We start from the raw sequence: 17395 nt of genomic DNA, 5'->3' as shown, positions 1-17395 counted from the left end.
TTGTAGAGACATTTATAAACAAATCATTAAAGCCATGTAATTAGTAATAGGTACTCTTTTTCTATGTTCCAGGCACTACACTCAGTATTATATATCAATTTTGTTCCTTTTAAACAACTCTTATTACTTACTCCCATTTTGCAGATGAAGAAATTGAAGTATTAGAAGGATTATCTTACCTGAGTTATGTATTATAGTTAAGTTATAGAGTCAGTATTTGAACCCAGACCCAGACAATCTGACCCCAGATTCTTAACTCTTTTTTTTTTTTTCTTACAGAGTCAGAGGGAGGGATAGATAGGGACAGACAGACAGGAACGGAGAGAGATGAGAAGCATCAATCATCAGTTTTTCGTTGTAACACCTTAGTTGTTCATTGATTGCTTTCTCATATGTGCCTTGACTGTGGGGCTACAGCAGACCAAGTAACCCCTTGCTCGAGCCAGCGACCTTGGGTCCAAGCTGGCAAGCTTTGCTCAAACCAGATGAGCCCGCGCTCAAGCTGGCAACCTCGGGGTCTTGAACCTGGGTCCTCTACATCTCAGTCTGATGCTCTATCCACTGTGCCACCACCTGGTCAGGCAGATTCTTAACTCTTAACTGCTAGTTTATGGTATAATGTTACCATAAGATGCAATGAGAATGAAAAGGAAGGCATCCGTCTAGGGATGTTGGAGGAGTCTTTATAGAGGAGGTTATATTGAGTAACAATTTACTTGTATGTGTGAGACAGAGAGAGGGAGAGACAGATAGGAAGGGAAAGATGAGAAGCATCAACTTGTAGTTGGGGCTCATTGATTACTTCTCATACATGCCTTGACTGGCCGCTTTAGCTGAGCCAGTGACCCCTTGCGTAAGCCAGCGACCTTGGGATCATGTCTGTGATCCCACACTCAAGCCAGCAACCCTGCGCTCAGCTGGTGAGCTTGCACTAACGCTGAGTGAGCCCATGCTCAAGCTAGTGACCTCGGGTTTTCTAACCTGGGTCCTGTATTCACTGTCCCACCACCTGGTCAGGCAACAATTTACTGGTGAATGAAAAGAGGAAGGCATTTCAGATAGAACAGTTTGGGCATAAGAAAGCTTACAGAACCGTTAGAGCTCAATGTAGTTTATTTGGCTGGAGTTCAATTAAGAATTGAGATTGAAAGGTAAGTATAGACCAGATCATAAAGATCCTATGGTACCTGTTAAGGAGCTTGTACTTTATTTTTTAGACAGTAGCTTTTTTAAAGTAGTCAAGTAGCTCGTGTTGAGCTACTGAAGAATTTTTTTAAAAGATGGTGACATGATTGTATTTTCATTTAGAAACTCATTTCTGGTGTGACAATGTATAGTGGATTGATGAATACTTGAACCAGGACATCTTTCAGTCCAGTAATTACAGTAGTTGCAATGAGAAGTGACGAGTCTAAATGAAGACAGGAGGTACAGTAGACAGATTCTGAGAAAGATTTAGGTAGAATGGAAAAGATACAGTGTTGGGTTGGGAGTCAGAGTTGAAGGAGAAGGTGAAACCAAGTATGTCTTCCAGTGTTCTTCTATTTTAAATAGTGATGGCACTAAATATGGTAAGAGAAGCTGTTTTTGGATGGAGAAAAGACCATGCTTTTATAAATTGGGGATTCGTAAAGTCTAAAATGGAGAACTTTTGTTGACTTGTATATGGCGGTCAGGAGGGCTTTGAGTAGAAGTTTGTCAGGTTATCAGCACATATATGTAATAGCTGAAATATAGATAATGTTCATTTAACAATAAGTATTAACTGAGCACTGGTTACCAAGTGCCAGATACTGGATATTCAAGAGTGAACAAAACAAATTAAAAAATATTATTTTTTCTTTGGAGCTTATACTTTAGTTGCAATGGGGATAGTAAATGGTATGCCAAATGGTAGTGTTACAGAGAAAAGTCAGGGAGGGAGAGAGAAAATTCAGAGGGAAAGGATGGATTTGTGCAGTTTTAAATTGTTGCTTAGGAGCTAGGAGCTGTCTGACATTTAATAGAAACCCAGAGGAGGTGAGGGAATGAACCATGTTTGGATATTAGAGGGAACAGCATTCCAGACAGGGGAATAGAAATGCAAAGGCCCTAAATCAAGATTTGTGCTTAGCATGGTCGAGGAAATACAAGAAGGCCAGTGTGGTTAGAGAGATGAGAATAGAGATTTGGTATTTATTGTCCGTCTGTATATCTTTTTTGGAGAATGAAAATAAATTTATAACTCACTTTACAATAAGATCTAACTTAACTCAATCATTGGCAAAACAAGATTTCAACTGAGGTGAGACTATATATATTCTTTTTTTTTTTTTTTCCTGAAGCTGGAAACGGGGAGAGACAGTCAGACAGACTCCCGCATGCGCCCGACCGGGATCCACCCGGCACGCCCACCAGGGGCAATGCTCTGCCCACCAGGGGCAATGCTCTGTTGCGACCAGAGCCACTCTAGCGCCTGGGGCAGAGGCCAAGGAGCCATCCCCAGCGCCCGGGCCATCTTTGCTCCAATAGAGCCTCGCTGCGGGAGGGGAAGAGAGAGACAGAGAGGAAGGAGGGGGGGTGGAGAAGCAAATGGGCGCTTCTCCTATGTGCCCTGGCCGGGAATCGAACCCAGGTTCCCCGCACGCCAGGCCGACGCTCTACCACTGAGCCAATAGCCAGGGCCTAGACTATATATATTCTTTATCCCATTTAATGTGAGTACTCATTTTTTGCTAAAGAAATACCAATGATGTCTGATTATGGGATGTTCCCCCAATCCTACAGGAATTGTTAATTTAAGATATATATAGGTACTGTAATGCTTTCTTAACATTAGAAAAATTCAGGATTCCAAAAGCACATTCGCTTCAAAGACTTTTTAATAAGTCTGTGGACTTCTAGTTTTATTTCTTTGGAAAACTTAAGTTCCAGTTCAAAAAAACTTGTAGACATTTGAAATTCAGTATGTAAATTATCTGAGGGCTACCTCTATTTCCTCTATCCATCACTCTTGATATTCCTGTTCTGATTTTTTGTTTGTTTGTTATTTTTCCGAAGTGAGAATGGAGGTGGGGGGGGGAGGCAGGCAGATAGACTCCTGCATGCGCCAGACCACGATCCACCCCCCTACCCCCCACCCCTGCATGCCCACCACTGGGCGGTGCTCCCTTAGTTGCTGGAGGGGAAGAGAGAGATAGAGAGAATGGAGAGGGGAAAGGGTGGAGAAGCAGATGGGCGCTTCTCCTCTGTGTCCTGGTGGAAATAGAACCCGGGACTTTCACACTCTGGGCTGATGCTCTACCGCTGAGCCAACTGGTGAGGGACTGGATTTTTTTTTTTTTTGGTGCCTCCTTTCTGAGTCTTGTGTTTTGTTGTCGTACCCCCTCCCCCATCTATAAAGTGAGCATGTTGTTTCCTATGTTGAGGAATGATTTGTGGGGGATTTAGTAAGATAACAGTATAAGGCGCTGACCCTGGTGACGCAGTCCCTGCTCCACAAATGCTGATTCTCTTTATTTCTTAAGTTCATACTTTCTCTATTTCAGAGCATACGTCTCTTTCATCACGTAACTTTTAACCCCTAATGAACAGATTGTGTGTGTGTGTGTGTGTGTGTGAGAGAGAGAGAGACAGACAGACAGACAGACAGAGACAGAGAGAGGAACAGGCAGACTGGGAGAGGGATGAGAAGCATCAATTCTTTGTTGCGACTCCTTAGTTTCTCAGTGATTGCTTTCTCATATGTGCCTTGACCCAGGGGCTACAGTGGACTGAGTGACCCCTTGCTCAAGCCAGTGACCTTGGGCTCAAGCTGGTGAGCTTTGCTCAAACCAAATGAGCCCACGCTCAAACTGGTGACCTCGTGGTTTCAAACCTGGGTCCTCTGTGTCCCAGTCCGAAGCTCTATCCACTGCACCACCACCTGGTCAGGTGAACAGAATTTTTTTTTGTAGTGTTTTTTTTATGGGAAAATGTTCAAATATCAGAAAGTTTCTCTCTTCTCTCCACATTTCACATTCTCATGTTGATAATAAAGGTGCAGTACTACCCTCTACTCCCACCTCAAAATGTCATGTCCCCAGGGGAAACGGAAAAGGAAGGTCAAGGGGAAGTTATCTAATGGAGGACAAAGGGAAGGGAGCAGGGCCGTGTCTATATGCATTGTAATTTTTGTGTTTGTACCAGATCTGGACTTGGAGGGTACTGCAAGAGTGGCCTCCATGTAGTGGCAATTGGAATAAGTCATTTGTGGAAGTGGAGTTTTTGCAGAAGAGTAATCTTTTCTCATAAACTGCTAGTAGTAAAAGCTCCATTATCTAGAATAGGCATATTTAAAGTCATCTTTTGGTTTAGCCTAATTACTAGTACATTTAGTACCCCCCCACACAACTTTTTTAGATTAAAAAGTCCATTCTCTCCTGGAATATGTGTTATCTTTTAAAGATTTTGGCATATTCAAATGAGGAGGGTACAAAGTGGCAGAACTTGAATTAATAGTTTTTAAAAATATTTTTTGTTCTTGATTATATCAGATACCTGCTGCTTTAGAAAGTTCTATGTTTAACAAGAGTATTTGGCTGAAATTTAAAAATAAAATGGCCTAGGCCCTGGCCGGTTGGCTCAGCGGTAGAGCGTCGGCCTGGCGTGCGGGGGACCCGGGTTCGATTACCGGCCAGGGCACATAGGAGAGGCGCCCATTTGCTTCTCCACCCCCCCCCCCCTTCCTCTCTGTCTCTCTCTTCCCCTCCCACAGCCGAGGCTCCATTGGAGCAAAGATGGCCCGGGCGCTGGGGATGGCTCCTTGGCCTCTGCCCCAGGCGCTAGAGTGGCTCTGGTTGCGGCAGAGCGACGCCCCGGAGGGGCAGAGCCGTCGCCCCTGGTGGGCGTGCCGGGTGGATCCCGGTCGGGCGCATGCGAGAGTCTGTCTGACTGTCTCTCCCCGTTTCCAGCTTCAGAAAAATACAAAAATAAAATAAAATAAAATAAAATAAAATAATAAAATAAAATAAAATAAAATAAAATAATAAAATGGCCTAGCAAAGGTGAACTTGTAATGCACATTGACACTTTGACTCTGGCAAGGACTGGGTTAATGAGTGGTTTAGATGCAGCTGTTGCTTCATCACAGCATACAGCCTTTGTTCACTTTTAAGCCTCAGTAAAAGAAACACTGGCTCCTGAAGCTTTCACCAGGGAATTGGAGTGGTAGAGGACAGAGGTATATGAGCGCATGAACCAGAACATGTTCTGTTCCACAAAGGTAAGGGTAGGTGTGGGAGCGGGGAAATCTGCTGTGAGTCTAGTTTTGCACAGTCTCTTAGTTGCGGTTATGTGCAAACAATTATACTGGAACTGGATATCCAATTTCACATCAGGCATCTACCTGGAAGAGCGACCAGCAGCTGATGGGAAAGCTCTCAAACAACAGGAAGTACTACAGCAGGTGCTTGTTTTCAACTTTTGTGCTTCCTATTTGATCCTTGGCTCAGGAAATTAGATCTGGTTTCTGATATTTGGTTATTCTGATATTTTCTATACTACTTTTCTTGTTATTTTGAGCTGTGAAGATAGGTTAAAAGATTCTATTTTATGAATTAAAATACTTGATTCTGTAATATAGTTTAAAAAACAATGTTTCTAAAGCCTACAAAATTCTATTTTAATTTTGAGAAATGAAAAACTCTTATTTTAACCCTGTCTTGTCTATTTTCTTCTGATTTTTGCCTTTGGAAGATCCCCAGTACTCCTTGGTGTCCTACCATAATTCATCCAGCTAATAGATGTTTGTGTTTTGTTTTGAGGTGTCTAAGGAAAAGGTTGAGGTTTTACCTGGCTGTATTCCAGTATGAAACCTGAGATAAGTCCCTTGGCTTTTTATAAAAGGAAACCGAAAAGACCAGGGAGAGTGTTCTATTGAGTTGTGGTGAAGAGGGTTCTTCCTTAAATGAATTTCTATTTAAAAAATGAATTAAAAAATCTCTGATCTCTTTAGTTTTGTAGAAGGGTGTGTGTGTGTGTGTGTGTGTGTGAGAGAGAGAGAGAGAGAGAGAGAGAGAGAGAGAATGAATATGTTGCTATGTTGGGTGCAGATCAGATCAGATTGTCCTTGAATTTAAGGTTTTAAAACCTGATCTTTGTAGACCTTAACAATGGCTAATATTGGAATCAGTGGTGTGGAAACGTAAAGGCTTTACAAATTATTCTTTTTAGAAAGTGTAACTATTCAGATTATTGCGGGGATGAGAGCATAGAGATTGTTTTGATTATAAATAGAAGGTAGATAAAACGGGTAACAGTATGTAAAGCAGAGTATTTTTTTCTTTGGTCAAATGTGTGAAGAGCCACTAACGAAGGAATTTTTAGGGGCAGTGTAAAATGAATCAAAGACTCTTTTGATACTTGTTTTGCTATATTCTTTTTCTCTTATTCTTAAATATCTACTTTCTCAAACTAGAAAATCATCTTTTTCTATATGTGCTCACATGTTCAGTAGGTCATTTCTGTTGTCAGTTGAGGCACTATATATGGGACCTTGGCAAGCATACAGCATTCTTCCTCCTCACTTATTACAAATGATTCTCTTATCTTATATTTCCAAATGCCAGCAGTTTTTCTGGCAAAAATGAACTTGTAATGCACATTGACTAAGTCATTAAGGTTAGGAGTTTTGAAAAGTATTCATAGTATTATTAAATATGAAAATCCAGTGACATCAACTGTATTAAGTTCTAAGAGATTTATCAGCATTTTTGTTCTTTATTTGAGTGCTGTATTAAAGAATAATACAGCTTATTTCAAATTTGCTTTGGCCAGATAGCTTGGTTGGAGTGTCATCCCAAAGTGCAGAGGTTGCAAGTTCAGTGCCCAGTTAGGCACATATGGTAACAGATCAATGTTCCGTGTTCTCTCTCTTGCTCTAACATCAATAAATTAAAAACAAACAAACAAACAAACAAAAAACACTTGTTAGCCTGTTCCTGGCTTTTATTGCTCTGTGGAATTCTGAAAAGACAACATTTAAAGAATTTATTTTTATTTTTATTCATTTTAGAGAGGAGGGAGGGAGAGGAAGAGAGAGAGAGAGAAAGGGGGGAGGAGCAGGAAGCATCAACTCCCATATATGCCTTGACCAGACAAGTGCAGGGTTTTGAACCGGCAACCTCAGTGTTCCCAGTTCGACGCTTTATCCACTGCGCCACCAGAGGTCAGGCTGAAAAGACAACATTTAGATTCAGATTTTTTTGTTTTGTTTTTGTTATCTAAGTGTACTTAATTTAGCTATATTTTATAATGTATTTTTTGCCTGCACAGAAAGTTGGAGTGACTGGTCCCCCTGATCCACAAGTTCGCTGTCCCTCTGTCATTGAGTTTGGGAAGTATGAAATTCACACCTGGTACTCTTCCCCATATCCTCAAGAATACTCAAGGTATGTTTTGAGTGACCCTTTACCTTCTGTTTTTTAAATTCATAGAATTCTAGCACTAGAAGAGTTCTTGGGTACATTTTAGTCTATTTCATCTTTTTATATTTAAGGAAACTGTCCATAATAGCAGCATACTTTGGCAGCTACTTAATCCCAGTTGGCTTTAGATTTGTTTTTCTGTAATCTGTCCAAAAGCTAATAATTAAAATAGAAAACCTGACACATGGTCAGAATGAAAGGGGAATGTTTTCTTCTTTAAAACAAATTTGCCTTTATACCTCACATTAAGAATTATAAGAGAGGCCCTGGCTGGTTGGCTCAGTGGTAGAGCGTCGGCCTGGTGTGCAGAAGTCCTGGGTTCGATTTCCGACCGGGGCACATAGGAGAAGCGCCCATCTGCTTCTCCACCCCTCCCCCTCTCCTTCCTCCTTGTCTCTCTCTTCCCCTCCCTCAGCCAAGGCTCCATTGGAGCAAAGATGGCCCGGGCGCTGGGGATGGCTCCTTGGCCTCTGCCCCAGGCGCTAGAGTGGCTCTGGTCGCAACAGAGCAACGCTCCGAGGGGCAAAGTGTCGTCCCCTGGTGGGCGTGCCGGGTGGATCCTGGTTGGGCGCATGCGGGAGTCTGACTGTCTCTCCCCGTTTCCAGCTCCACAAAAATACAAAAAAAAAAAAAGAATTATAAGAGAGAAAAACTAAGATTTTTATACTTAATTATAAATAAAGTTTCACTGAGTAGCCTTTTGTCTAAACCAGGGGTCCCCAAACTTTTTATACAGGGGGCCAGTTCACTGTCCCTCAGACCGTTGGAGGTCCGGAGTATAAAAAAAACTATGAACAAATCCCTATGCACACTGCACATATCTTATTTTAAAGTAAAAAAAAAAACAAAACGGGAACAAATACAATATTTAAAATAAAGAACAAGTAAATTTAAATGAACATACTGACCAGTATTTCAATGGGAACTATGGGCCTGCTTTTGGCTAATGAGACGGTCAATGTGCTCCTCTCACTGACCACCAATGAAAGAGGTGCCCCTTCCAGAAGTGCGGTGGGGGCCAGATAAATGGCCTCAGGCGGCCGCATGCGGCCCACGGGCCGTAGTTTGGGGACCCTTCGTCTAAACTTTTATAATTTAAAAAATTTAATAGTTTCTTTTCCTAGGAATAATTGGACAAATGGTATTAAATTATATATAAATAGCTTGGGTTTCCAGATATAAAAATTGATCAGTCATCAGCTTTTTGGGATGAGGCATTGTGCTTAGTAAAAGCCAAATTTGTTTCATGACTCAACTCTGACATTTATAAGCTGCATAACCTTAGAAGTTACCCAATAACTCTGTGCCTCAGTTTTCTCATCTTTAAAATGGGGGTAGTAATAGTTTTGACCTCATCAGGTTTGTTGTGAACATTACATGGCTTAAAATATGTAAATCACTTAGAAAGTGGCAAGTGCTTCCTTTAGCCAGGTAGCTCACTTGGTTAGAGTGTCATCCCAGTACACCAAGGTTACAGGTTCGATCCCTGGTCAAGGCACACACCAGAATCAACCAATGAATGTATAAATAAGTAGGGCAATAAATTGATGTTTCTCTCTTTCTCTTTCGCACTTTCCTTCTCCCCTATTACCCTCCCTTTCTGCTCTCTAAAAATTAGTCAGTCATTGGTTAGTGCTCAATAATGTCAGTAATTATTATTTTTTTCCTTTAGGGTTTAAGTTTAAAGAGTTGATAAATAAGATTTGGTAAAAATTAAACAATGATTTGTCTTTTGAAGTATAGCAGTCACATTAGTGCTCTCTTAAATCTGAAAATTATTCGGACTGGGATGCAGAAGACCCAGGTTCGAGACCCCGAGGTCGCCAGCTTGAGCAAGGGCTCATCTGGTTTGAGCAAAAGCTCACCAGCTTGAGCCCAACGTCCCTGGCTCAAGCAAGGGGTTACTTGGTCTGCTGAAGGCCCGTGGTCAAGGCACATTAAAAAAAAAAATCTGAAAATTATTTATGCCACAGTTCCCCCCTCCCCCCCAGTGAGAAGCAGGGCGCTGCAGACAGACAGACTCCCATGTGTGCCCCACTGGGATCCACTGGGCATGCCCACCAGGGGTGATGCTCTGCCCATCTGGGCCATTGCTCTGCTGCAACCGGAGCCATTCTAGCGCCTGAGGTGGAGGCCATGGAGCCATCCTCAGTATCCTGGCCAACTTTGCTCCCATGGAGCCTTGACTGCGGGAGGGGAAGAGAGAGACAAAGAGAGAAAGGAGAGGGGAGGGGTGGAGAATAAGATGAGCGCTTTTCCTGTGTGCCCTGGCTAGGAATCAATCCAGGACCTCCACACGCCGGGCCGACCCTCTACTGCTGAGCCAACTGGCCAGGGCCAATACCACAGTTTTTTATTTAGCAGGGTGTTATAAGGCAGTGTTTTTCAACAGCTGATCTGCAGACCGGTGCTGGTCCACCAGAAATTTCGTGTCAGTACATGAAAGTGTTAACCACCCTGATGTATGAAGATTATAGACTCAACGATCTTATTCACCTTCACTTATGCTCTGGGTGATTGCCACTTATCAGCCTGTATCATCAATGAAAATACTCTTGAGGTTGTCTTAGATATCTTTGGAACCTGTAGGCATCTTTGAGCAACCTTTTGCATGTGCAGAGCATTTACAAATCATGTGCAATAGACAAAAAACATTTGAACAAACTAATGTAGTATTCAGTGCATCACACATGTAATTCGGAAATCAAGCACCAACTTTGTACGATATGGCACTGTTAGGTGCAGTAAGATAAAACTTTGTTCATTGCGTGTTTCCATTTCTGGCTGGCTAGGTTACCAGTCTCCAAGTATATAAAAGTTGAAAACCACTGTTGTAAGGACTAATAAGTTATGATGTTCTGTGGTTTAAACACATATTCAAAGTCTACATTGTATGACTTTTTACCTATCTAGTAACATTGCATGTCCAAAATATTAGCAAAAATAATTATAACAACATTAATTTATTACTGCTTTACCCTATACAGAGTTCTTTTAACATGAGTTTTCTCTGGGAAGCTGGGAATAGGCCAGTATATTTGTTAGAAAACTAAAACTCAGTATTTTTTTACTTTTTAAAATATAAATTGCTGTCTAGTTTTCAAGTCTGGCAGAAGTAGAGAAATAGGAATGAGAGAATGTTATTATAGACACAGACCTCAGTGACTCCCCCTACTCCCCGCCACCACCACCACCACAAAACAACTGAAGAGAAAGCAAAGCTTCAGGAAACTAATACACAAGGTCACAAAACTCAGCAGTTGAGAACTATTTATTACAGGGCTGTTAGCCCTAAACACTGTAGTAGATCATTAAAGCAGCCTTCTATTTATATCATGGAATAACAATTTGAGTTTGTTTTATTAAAGATTATATTTATTATATATATAATTATATATAAAATAATGTGTGTGTGTTAAAAGAGGACAGGGAATTTCTCAACTACGTACAGAACTTAAGTATTCAAGACAGTTTACTCTTCAGGAGTTCTGAATAGCCAAGATATGATGTATGATCAAGAAGAAATGCTGAGGAATTAATTTCTTCATCAGGTTTGAAATAAAATACTACCATTTTTAGTGAGATCTTTGCAAACTATTCACATTGTAAGTGTTCAACCTAGAAAAGGAAGCTTATTTAACTTGTGTATCAGCTGTTTCAGGAATTGTGGTACAGATAGATGGATACCACAGGCACCTTGTCTCTTCTACTTAAGGGGACGAGAGACAATTAGTTGACTCAGGAATGGAAATAGAGTCAGCCTCAGCACTTGCTTTAGAAGAGAATTAATAAAAATTGAACCATGAGGCTGTTGTCTTTAGGATATTAAAAGGTTTCATAAAGAATGTTGCATTTTTTTCTGATGAGATTGTTGCTAAAACCTGATTTCTTAATCATTGGTTATCATTGAAGGAATAAACATTGCTAGCAGAAAAATAAATAACAAGAAAGGGTAATAAGAATCATAAAAAACAGCAATAGAATAAGAGCTCTAAAATCCATCAATTTTAAGTAGAATTTTAGACATTTTCATTACATTGTGGAGGTTTTCCTTAATTTTTCAGTAGAAAATATTCTATAATTTAATAGGTTCTTTAATAATTGTGACTTTCCCCCCTATCTGTGTATTCATAATTCTCTTAGTTGTGTTTTTTAAAAACTATATATATATCTATTTAAATGAGTTTTGGCTTGTATTACTTCTGAGTTATTTTAAACTTGAGTTGACCAAAATGTTTGTTTAGAGGTTTTGTGGGTTTTTTTTGAGACAGAGAGAGGGATAGATAGGGACAGACAGGAACAGAGAGAGATGAGAAGCATCAATCATTAGTTTTTGTTGTGACACTTTAGTTGTTCATTGATTGCTTTTTCATATGTGCCTTGACTGTGGGGCTATAGCAGACTGAGTAACCCCTTGCTCAAGCCAGCGACCTTGGGTCCAAGCTTTGCTCAAACCAGATGAGCCCGTGCTCAAACTGGCGACCTTGGGGTCTCGAACCCGGGTCCTCTGCATCCTAGTTCGACGCTCTATCCACTGTGCCACCGCCTGGTCAGGCAAATGTTTAGAGGTCTTATGTTCTTCAAATAATTAATCTGTATCCTTACTTTATTAATGACTTTCTTACTCAATGCTAAATTTCTTCTAAATTATTTTTTTATTTAAGGTTTTAAATACTTTTTAAAAAATTGCAAATCCCAAAGCATGTATAAAGAGGACAATTGAAACAGACAAACAAATAAACAAAAAGGTCACAAGAGGAAAAATCTTTTGGGAAGTGCGATTTTGAATTACCTCTCATCAAACATTTGTGTGTGTTTATTGTAAATTAAGTAATCTTGCATTCCTGACTTAAAAAAACAAAGTGAAACAACAATGAAGCAATGGTGCTACTTTGGAGCAATATGATTAAGGCTTTAAGTGAAGATTATAAACCAGAGTTTTAACCTTAAATTTCTCCAGCAGGACCATCTGATGCTCACACTGGTAGACAGGTTCATAGCCTTACTCTCCCTTTAAAAACCAGACAGAAATAGGCTGATAGCAAGACTGACTAATCATGGGCTGTCCTCTACATCTGAGCTGTTTATAGAGCTTAGCTTCCTTCATAATAACCTCTTTGCTATGAGATCATATTGAGATCATAAGTAGGCAGATTCCCACATAATTGAGTGGCTTAGATTAGGAAGTTTCCTCAACCTTTTGTTCCTGTTTCTGATGATTTGATGCATAAATTATGTACAGCGCCAGTTACTAAAGAACACCACTCTTTTTTTTTTTTTTAAGATTTTATTTATTGATTTTACAGAGGGGGTGTGTATGGAGCAAAAGGTATCAACTCATAGTTGCTTCACATTAGTTGTTCATTGACTGCTTGGTGTATGTGCCTTGACGGGGCAAGCCCAGGGTTTCAAACTGGTGACTTCAGCATTCCAGGTCAATGCTTTATCCACTGTTGCACTACAGGACAGGCAAGAACAATATTCTTAAGTCTTTGGGGCCTTGGCTGGTTGGCTCAGCAGTAGAGCGTCCACCCAGTGTATGGAGGTGCCGGGTTTGATTCCTGGTAAGAGCACACAGGAGAAGCAACTATCTGCTTTTCCACTCCTTCCCCTCCACTCTGTCTCTCTTCCCTTCCTGCAGCATGGTTCAAGCTCAAATGATTCAAGCTCAAATGGTTCGGGCAAGTTGGCCCTGGGCCCTGAGAATGGCTCCATGACCTCTGCCTCAGACACTAAAATAGCTCCATTGCCGAGCAACAGAGAAGTTACCCCAGATGGGCAGAGCATCTTGTGGTAGGGGGCTTGCCCCAGGCTTGCCAGGTAGATCCCGGTTGGGATGCATGTGGGAGTCTCTGCCTCCCTGCCTCTCACTTAAAAAAATAAAAAATAAAAAAATAAAGTTTTGGGATGACCATTAAATGATGGAATAAAATGGATGAAAAGAGAATGAAAATATTCATAGTATAATTATAAATAATAGCAGCTCTAGTTACCATTTGTTGAGCTTGGTCCTGGATTAAACATCTCTGTAGTAATTCTATGAGGTGGGTATTACTCTCTTTGTTTTATATAGACAAAGGCCTAGCAAACTTATTCAAGACTATACAGTTTAAAGTTACAGAGTAGAACCAGGATTAAATCCCACTTTTCTCTTCCACGTAGCTATAACCTTCAATCACTGTGCTTGCACTACTCCATATAGCATTTGTATCTAGATTGATATTGTGTGGCTTGTACCGTTATCTTTGACTTAAGTGACATTTGTTACACTTTTTATTATGGTTTTAACATTTTATTACAAGTTGTCCTATTATGAAGGCTATATAAACTGTTACTATCTTGGGCAGTGTTCAGAAGCCAAGAAGAAATTCCTGGGAAGAATATTTGCATCATTGTAGAAGTAAGGGAAGCAGTGCTTTCAGAGCACTCAGCTGCAGCTCAGTTCTAGCTTCACAGGCTGGGGTGTCAACAGAATGGCTGACTTTAGAATTAATATCAAGCGTGGAGGCTACTGTCCTTGATGAAGTGGATCAGAGTAACCATACACCTATTTTGATATTCAAGTCATAGGTGGAAGGTGACAGAAAGCAGCATCCAGCGGTATTCTTTAGGGCTAGGAATATTTATAATCTTTATAACAACACTTTATGTGATCTAATGTTTGTTTTTGATGATGTATTTTTTTTCAATGAGAGAACTACAGCCATTTGTACTATTGCTAGAAAAACACTGTTTTCCCCCAGAGTTTTATTAGATGATTTCTTTTAGACTAGCATTGTCATCCCAGTGGGCTTGGTTAAATAAGTAAGAGGCTTTCTCAAAAAAATGAATTGCAATGAAGTAGATCGTGATACTACTTGCTTTTACTTTTATTATTTTTTATATGTTTCGCTAAAGTTTTTGTTGTTGTTGTTGTTTACTTATCAATAAAATGCTTTAATTATTAACTTCTAATTAACCTGATAAGACTTGGTTGTAATTTCATTTCTTCTGATATTGTCTTGAACAACTTGCTTACCTAATAGAACTTCAAAAGAATATTATGTCTTCTCTTATAGACCTGAGGAAATAATTGTATTTACTTCCCATGTCTCTGTACTGAGACCTAAAAGTTTAATTGAATGCTTTTAGCATTTATCTTTACCATAATCTGGAAAGTTTAGTGACCTGTCACTGGTTCTTTTTTTCTTTTCTTCATTGTACTCAAGGATTCTTCTGCATCTTCATGTTGCAACAAGTTAAAATAATTGCTCATTGAGAATTTAGCACAGGTTAGTAAAGGTAAGAAGTAGAATAGTTCGAGGGGGAGTGCCATGAGTTACAATTACATAGAGAGAACCTCATTCTTCTATTTAAATAATTTAAGAAGTTACTCAATATCTAGAGCAGGGGTCCCCAAACTAAGGCCCACGGGCCACATGCCGGCCCTCTGAGGCCATTTATCCGGCTTCTGGAAGGGGCACCTCTTTCATTGGTGGTCAGTGAGAGGAGCACATTGACCATCTCATTAGCCAAAAGCAGGCCCGTAGTTCCCATTGAAATACTGGTCAGTTTGTTGATTTAAATTTACTTGTTATTTATTTTAAATATTGTATTTGTTCCTGTTTTGTTTTTTTACTTTAAGATGTGTGCATAGGGATTTGTTCATAGTATTTTTTATAGTCCGGCCCTCCAACGATCTGAGGGACAGTGAACTGGCCCCCTGTGTAAAAAGTTTAGGGACCCCTGATCTAGATATTCAGAAAGATAGTCTGGCAGTTGTGGGCTACTTTTGAGACTCAGTTGATAACATCTAGTGTCCACAATAAATAATGAAGTTTATAATTGGGGCCATTTCATTTTGAGATTTTTTAGTTTTGAGATAAAGAAGAAAAAAGCCATTTATCCTGCTTCCATTCCTTTCTGAGTAGTGGGGTTTGAGACAACCTGCAAAGGGAATAAATGAAGCCTTAGGGAACCTTTCATTTTCATGTTCTTGGTTCTTGGTTCTTGGTTCTTGGTTCTTGATTCTTGACTTTATGTGTTGGTCATGTGTTTTACTCATTATTTTGGAATACATTTTTTACTAAAGTATAGTTTTAGGTTGTTTTGGTTTGGCTAATATTAGAGATTTTGGAAAATCTCTAATATATATATAAAGTATTATAGATTGTAAACATTTAGAAGTATTATATACCACAGTAGTTTCTTGGAAGCTTTTAGTATACTGAATGGCAGTTTTTATTTATATATATATATATATATATATATATATATATATATATATATATATATATTTTTTTTTTTTTTTTTTTTTTTTTTTTTGTATTTTTCTGAAGCTGGAAATGGGGAGAGACAGTCAGACAGACTCCCGCATGTGCCCGACCGGGATCCACCTGGCACGCCCACCAGGGGGCGACGCTCTGCCCCTCCGGGCGTCATTCTGTTGCGACCAGAGCCACTCCAGCGCCTGAGACAGAGGCCACAGAGCCATCCCCAGCGCCCGGGCCATCTTTGCTCCAATGGAGCCTCGGCTGCGGGAGGGGAAGAGAGAGACAGAGAGGAAAGAGAGGGGGAGGGGTGGAGAAGCAGATGGGCGCCTCTCCTGTGTGCCCTGGCCAGGAATCGAACCCGGGACTTCTGCACACCAGGCCGACGCTCCACCACTGAGCCAACCAGCCAGGACCTGAATGGCAGTTTAAACATAAGATGTCTGCCCTGGCTGGATAGCTTGGTTGGTTGGAGCATTATTCTGAAGCTCAGAGGTTGCCAGTTCAATCCCGTCAGGACACATGCAGGAGCAGCTCAATGCTCCTGTCTCTCTTTCTCCTTTCCTCTCTCACGAAAATCAACCAATTAAAAAAATTTTAAACATAAGATGTGAGATTTTATAGGAAGAAGTAATGTGACTCATCAAGGGTGAAGGGGAAAAAAAATCACATACCCTTTCCTGCCTTTATTTTGGCACAAAATATTGCGTGCAGGACTAGTGTTCCATAAATACACCTTTGGAGAGGGTTTAGTTGAATGGTAACCGTTTTCATAAAAAGAATTATGCTTCAAAAGCTGCTTCTAAAGTAGAACTTGAAAAATGGTTATGGTCTTCATACTTAACAAATCAAACATTTGGATATGTTCATCTACTTTTCTTCTTTTAATTCCAGGGCAATCTTTTTAAAGCATAGCTATCCAAACTGATAGCAACTAAATTAATGAGTTTATTTATTTATTTATTTATTTATTTATTTATGCTTTTTTAATGTACCCCCTTATTCTGATAAACTCTTTGCTTATTCTAGAATGAGTCATTTTATAAAATTTTTATTTTTAATTTATTGTGTTGACATGGTTTCAACTGTCCCATTCTATATAATACCTTCTACACAGCATAGTGCGCCCCCCATGCAAAGTCTTTTTCCATCCCTGATTTACCCCCTTACCCCTCCACCCTCATCCCCCTGTCCCTCTGGGAATTTCTACCCTGTTGCATGTATCAGTGTTTTATATGTATATATAATTTGGCTAATCCCTTCATCTTTTTTGATCCCGTCCCATCATCCCCCTTCTGTATGAGTTTATTTTTCACTGTTAAAAATTTTATTGATGAGATTATGTGGACAAATATATTTAAGTCAGAGTACATATTATATACAGTGCCACAATACATTTTTTTTCAGGTTTTTTTTAACTGAAATCTAATTATATAATTTACCAGTAGATCTTACTAAAGTAAGGAAATTACTGAATTTTAAAACAACTCATATGTAATTTTTGATTGATTTTTTAAAAAAGTTACTTTTAATTTATTGGGATGACACGGTTCATCAAACTATGCAGGTTTCAAGTGCACAGCTCACCCTAACACCATCTACACACTGCATTATGCTTCCACCCGTGCAAAGTATCTTTCTACCCCCATCTCCCCTAGTTTTCCTCCCCCCCCTTAAGATTTATGAATTTTTAAATTTTCT

General features: G+C 39.9%; 1 protein-coding gene across 3 annotated transcripts in view; it reads left to right on the top strand.

Moving 5' to 3' along the window:
• The window catches only part of KAT6A (lysine acetyltransferase 6A), a 134290-nt gene that overhangs the window by 93533 nt on the left and 23362 nt on the right, over positions 1–17395 (top strand). For all 3 annotated transcript variants that reach the window (XM_066237413.1, XM_066237411.1, XM_066237412.1), the window contains one exon: positions 7294–7409. In XM_066237413.1, the coding sequence (XP_066093510.1) occupies positions 7294–7409 (116 nt within the window). The remainder of the gene's footprint in view (positions 1–7293; positions 7410–17395) is intronic.

The sequence above is a fragment of the Saccopteryx bilineata genome, chromosome 6 (assembly GCF_036850765.1).
Source record: "Saccopteryx bilineata isolate mSacBil1 chromosome 6, mSacBil1_pri_phased_curated, whole genome shotgun sequence".
NCBI classification, from domain to species: Eukaryota; Metazoa; Chordata; class Mammalia; order Chiroptera; family Emballonuridae; genus Saccopteryx; species Saccopteryx bilineata.
Note: the sequence above shows the minus strand (reverse complement) of the source record. Positions and strands in the feature narration are given on the sequence as shown.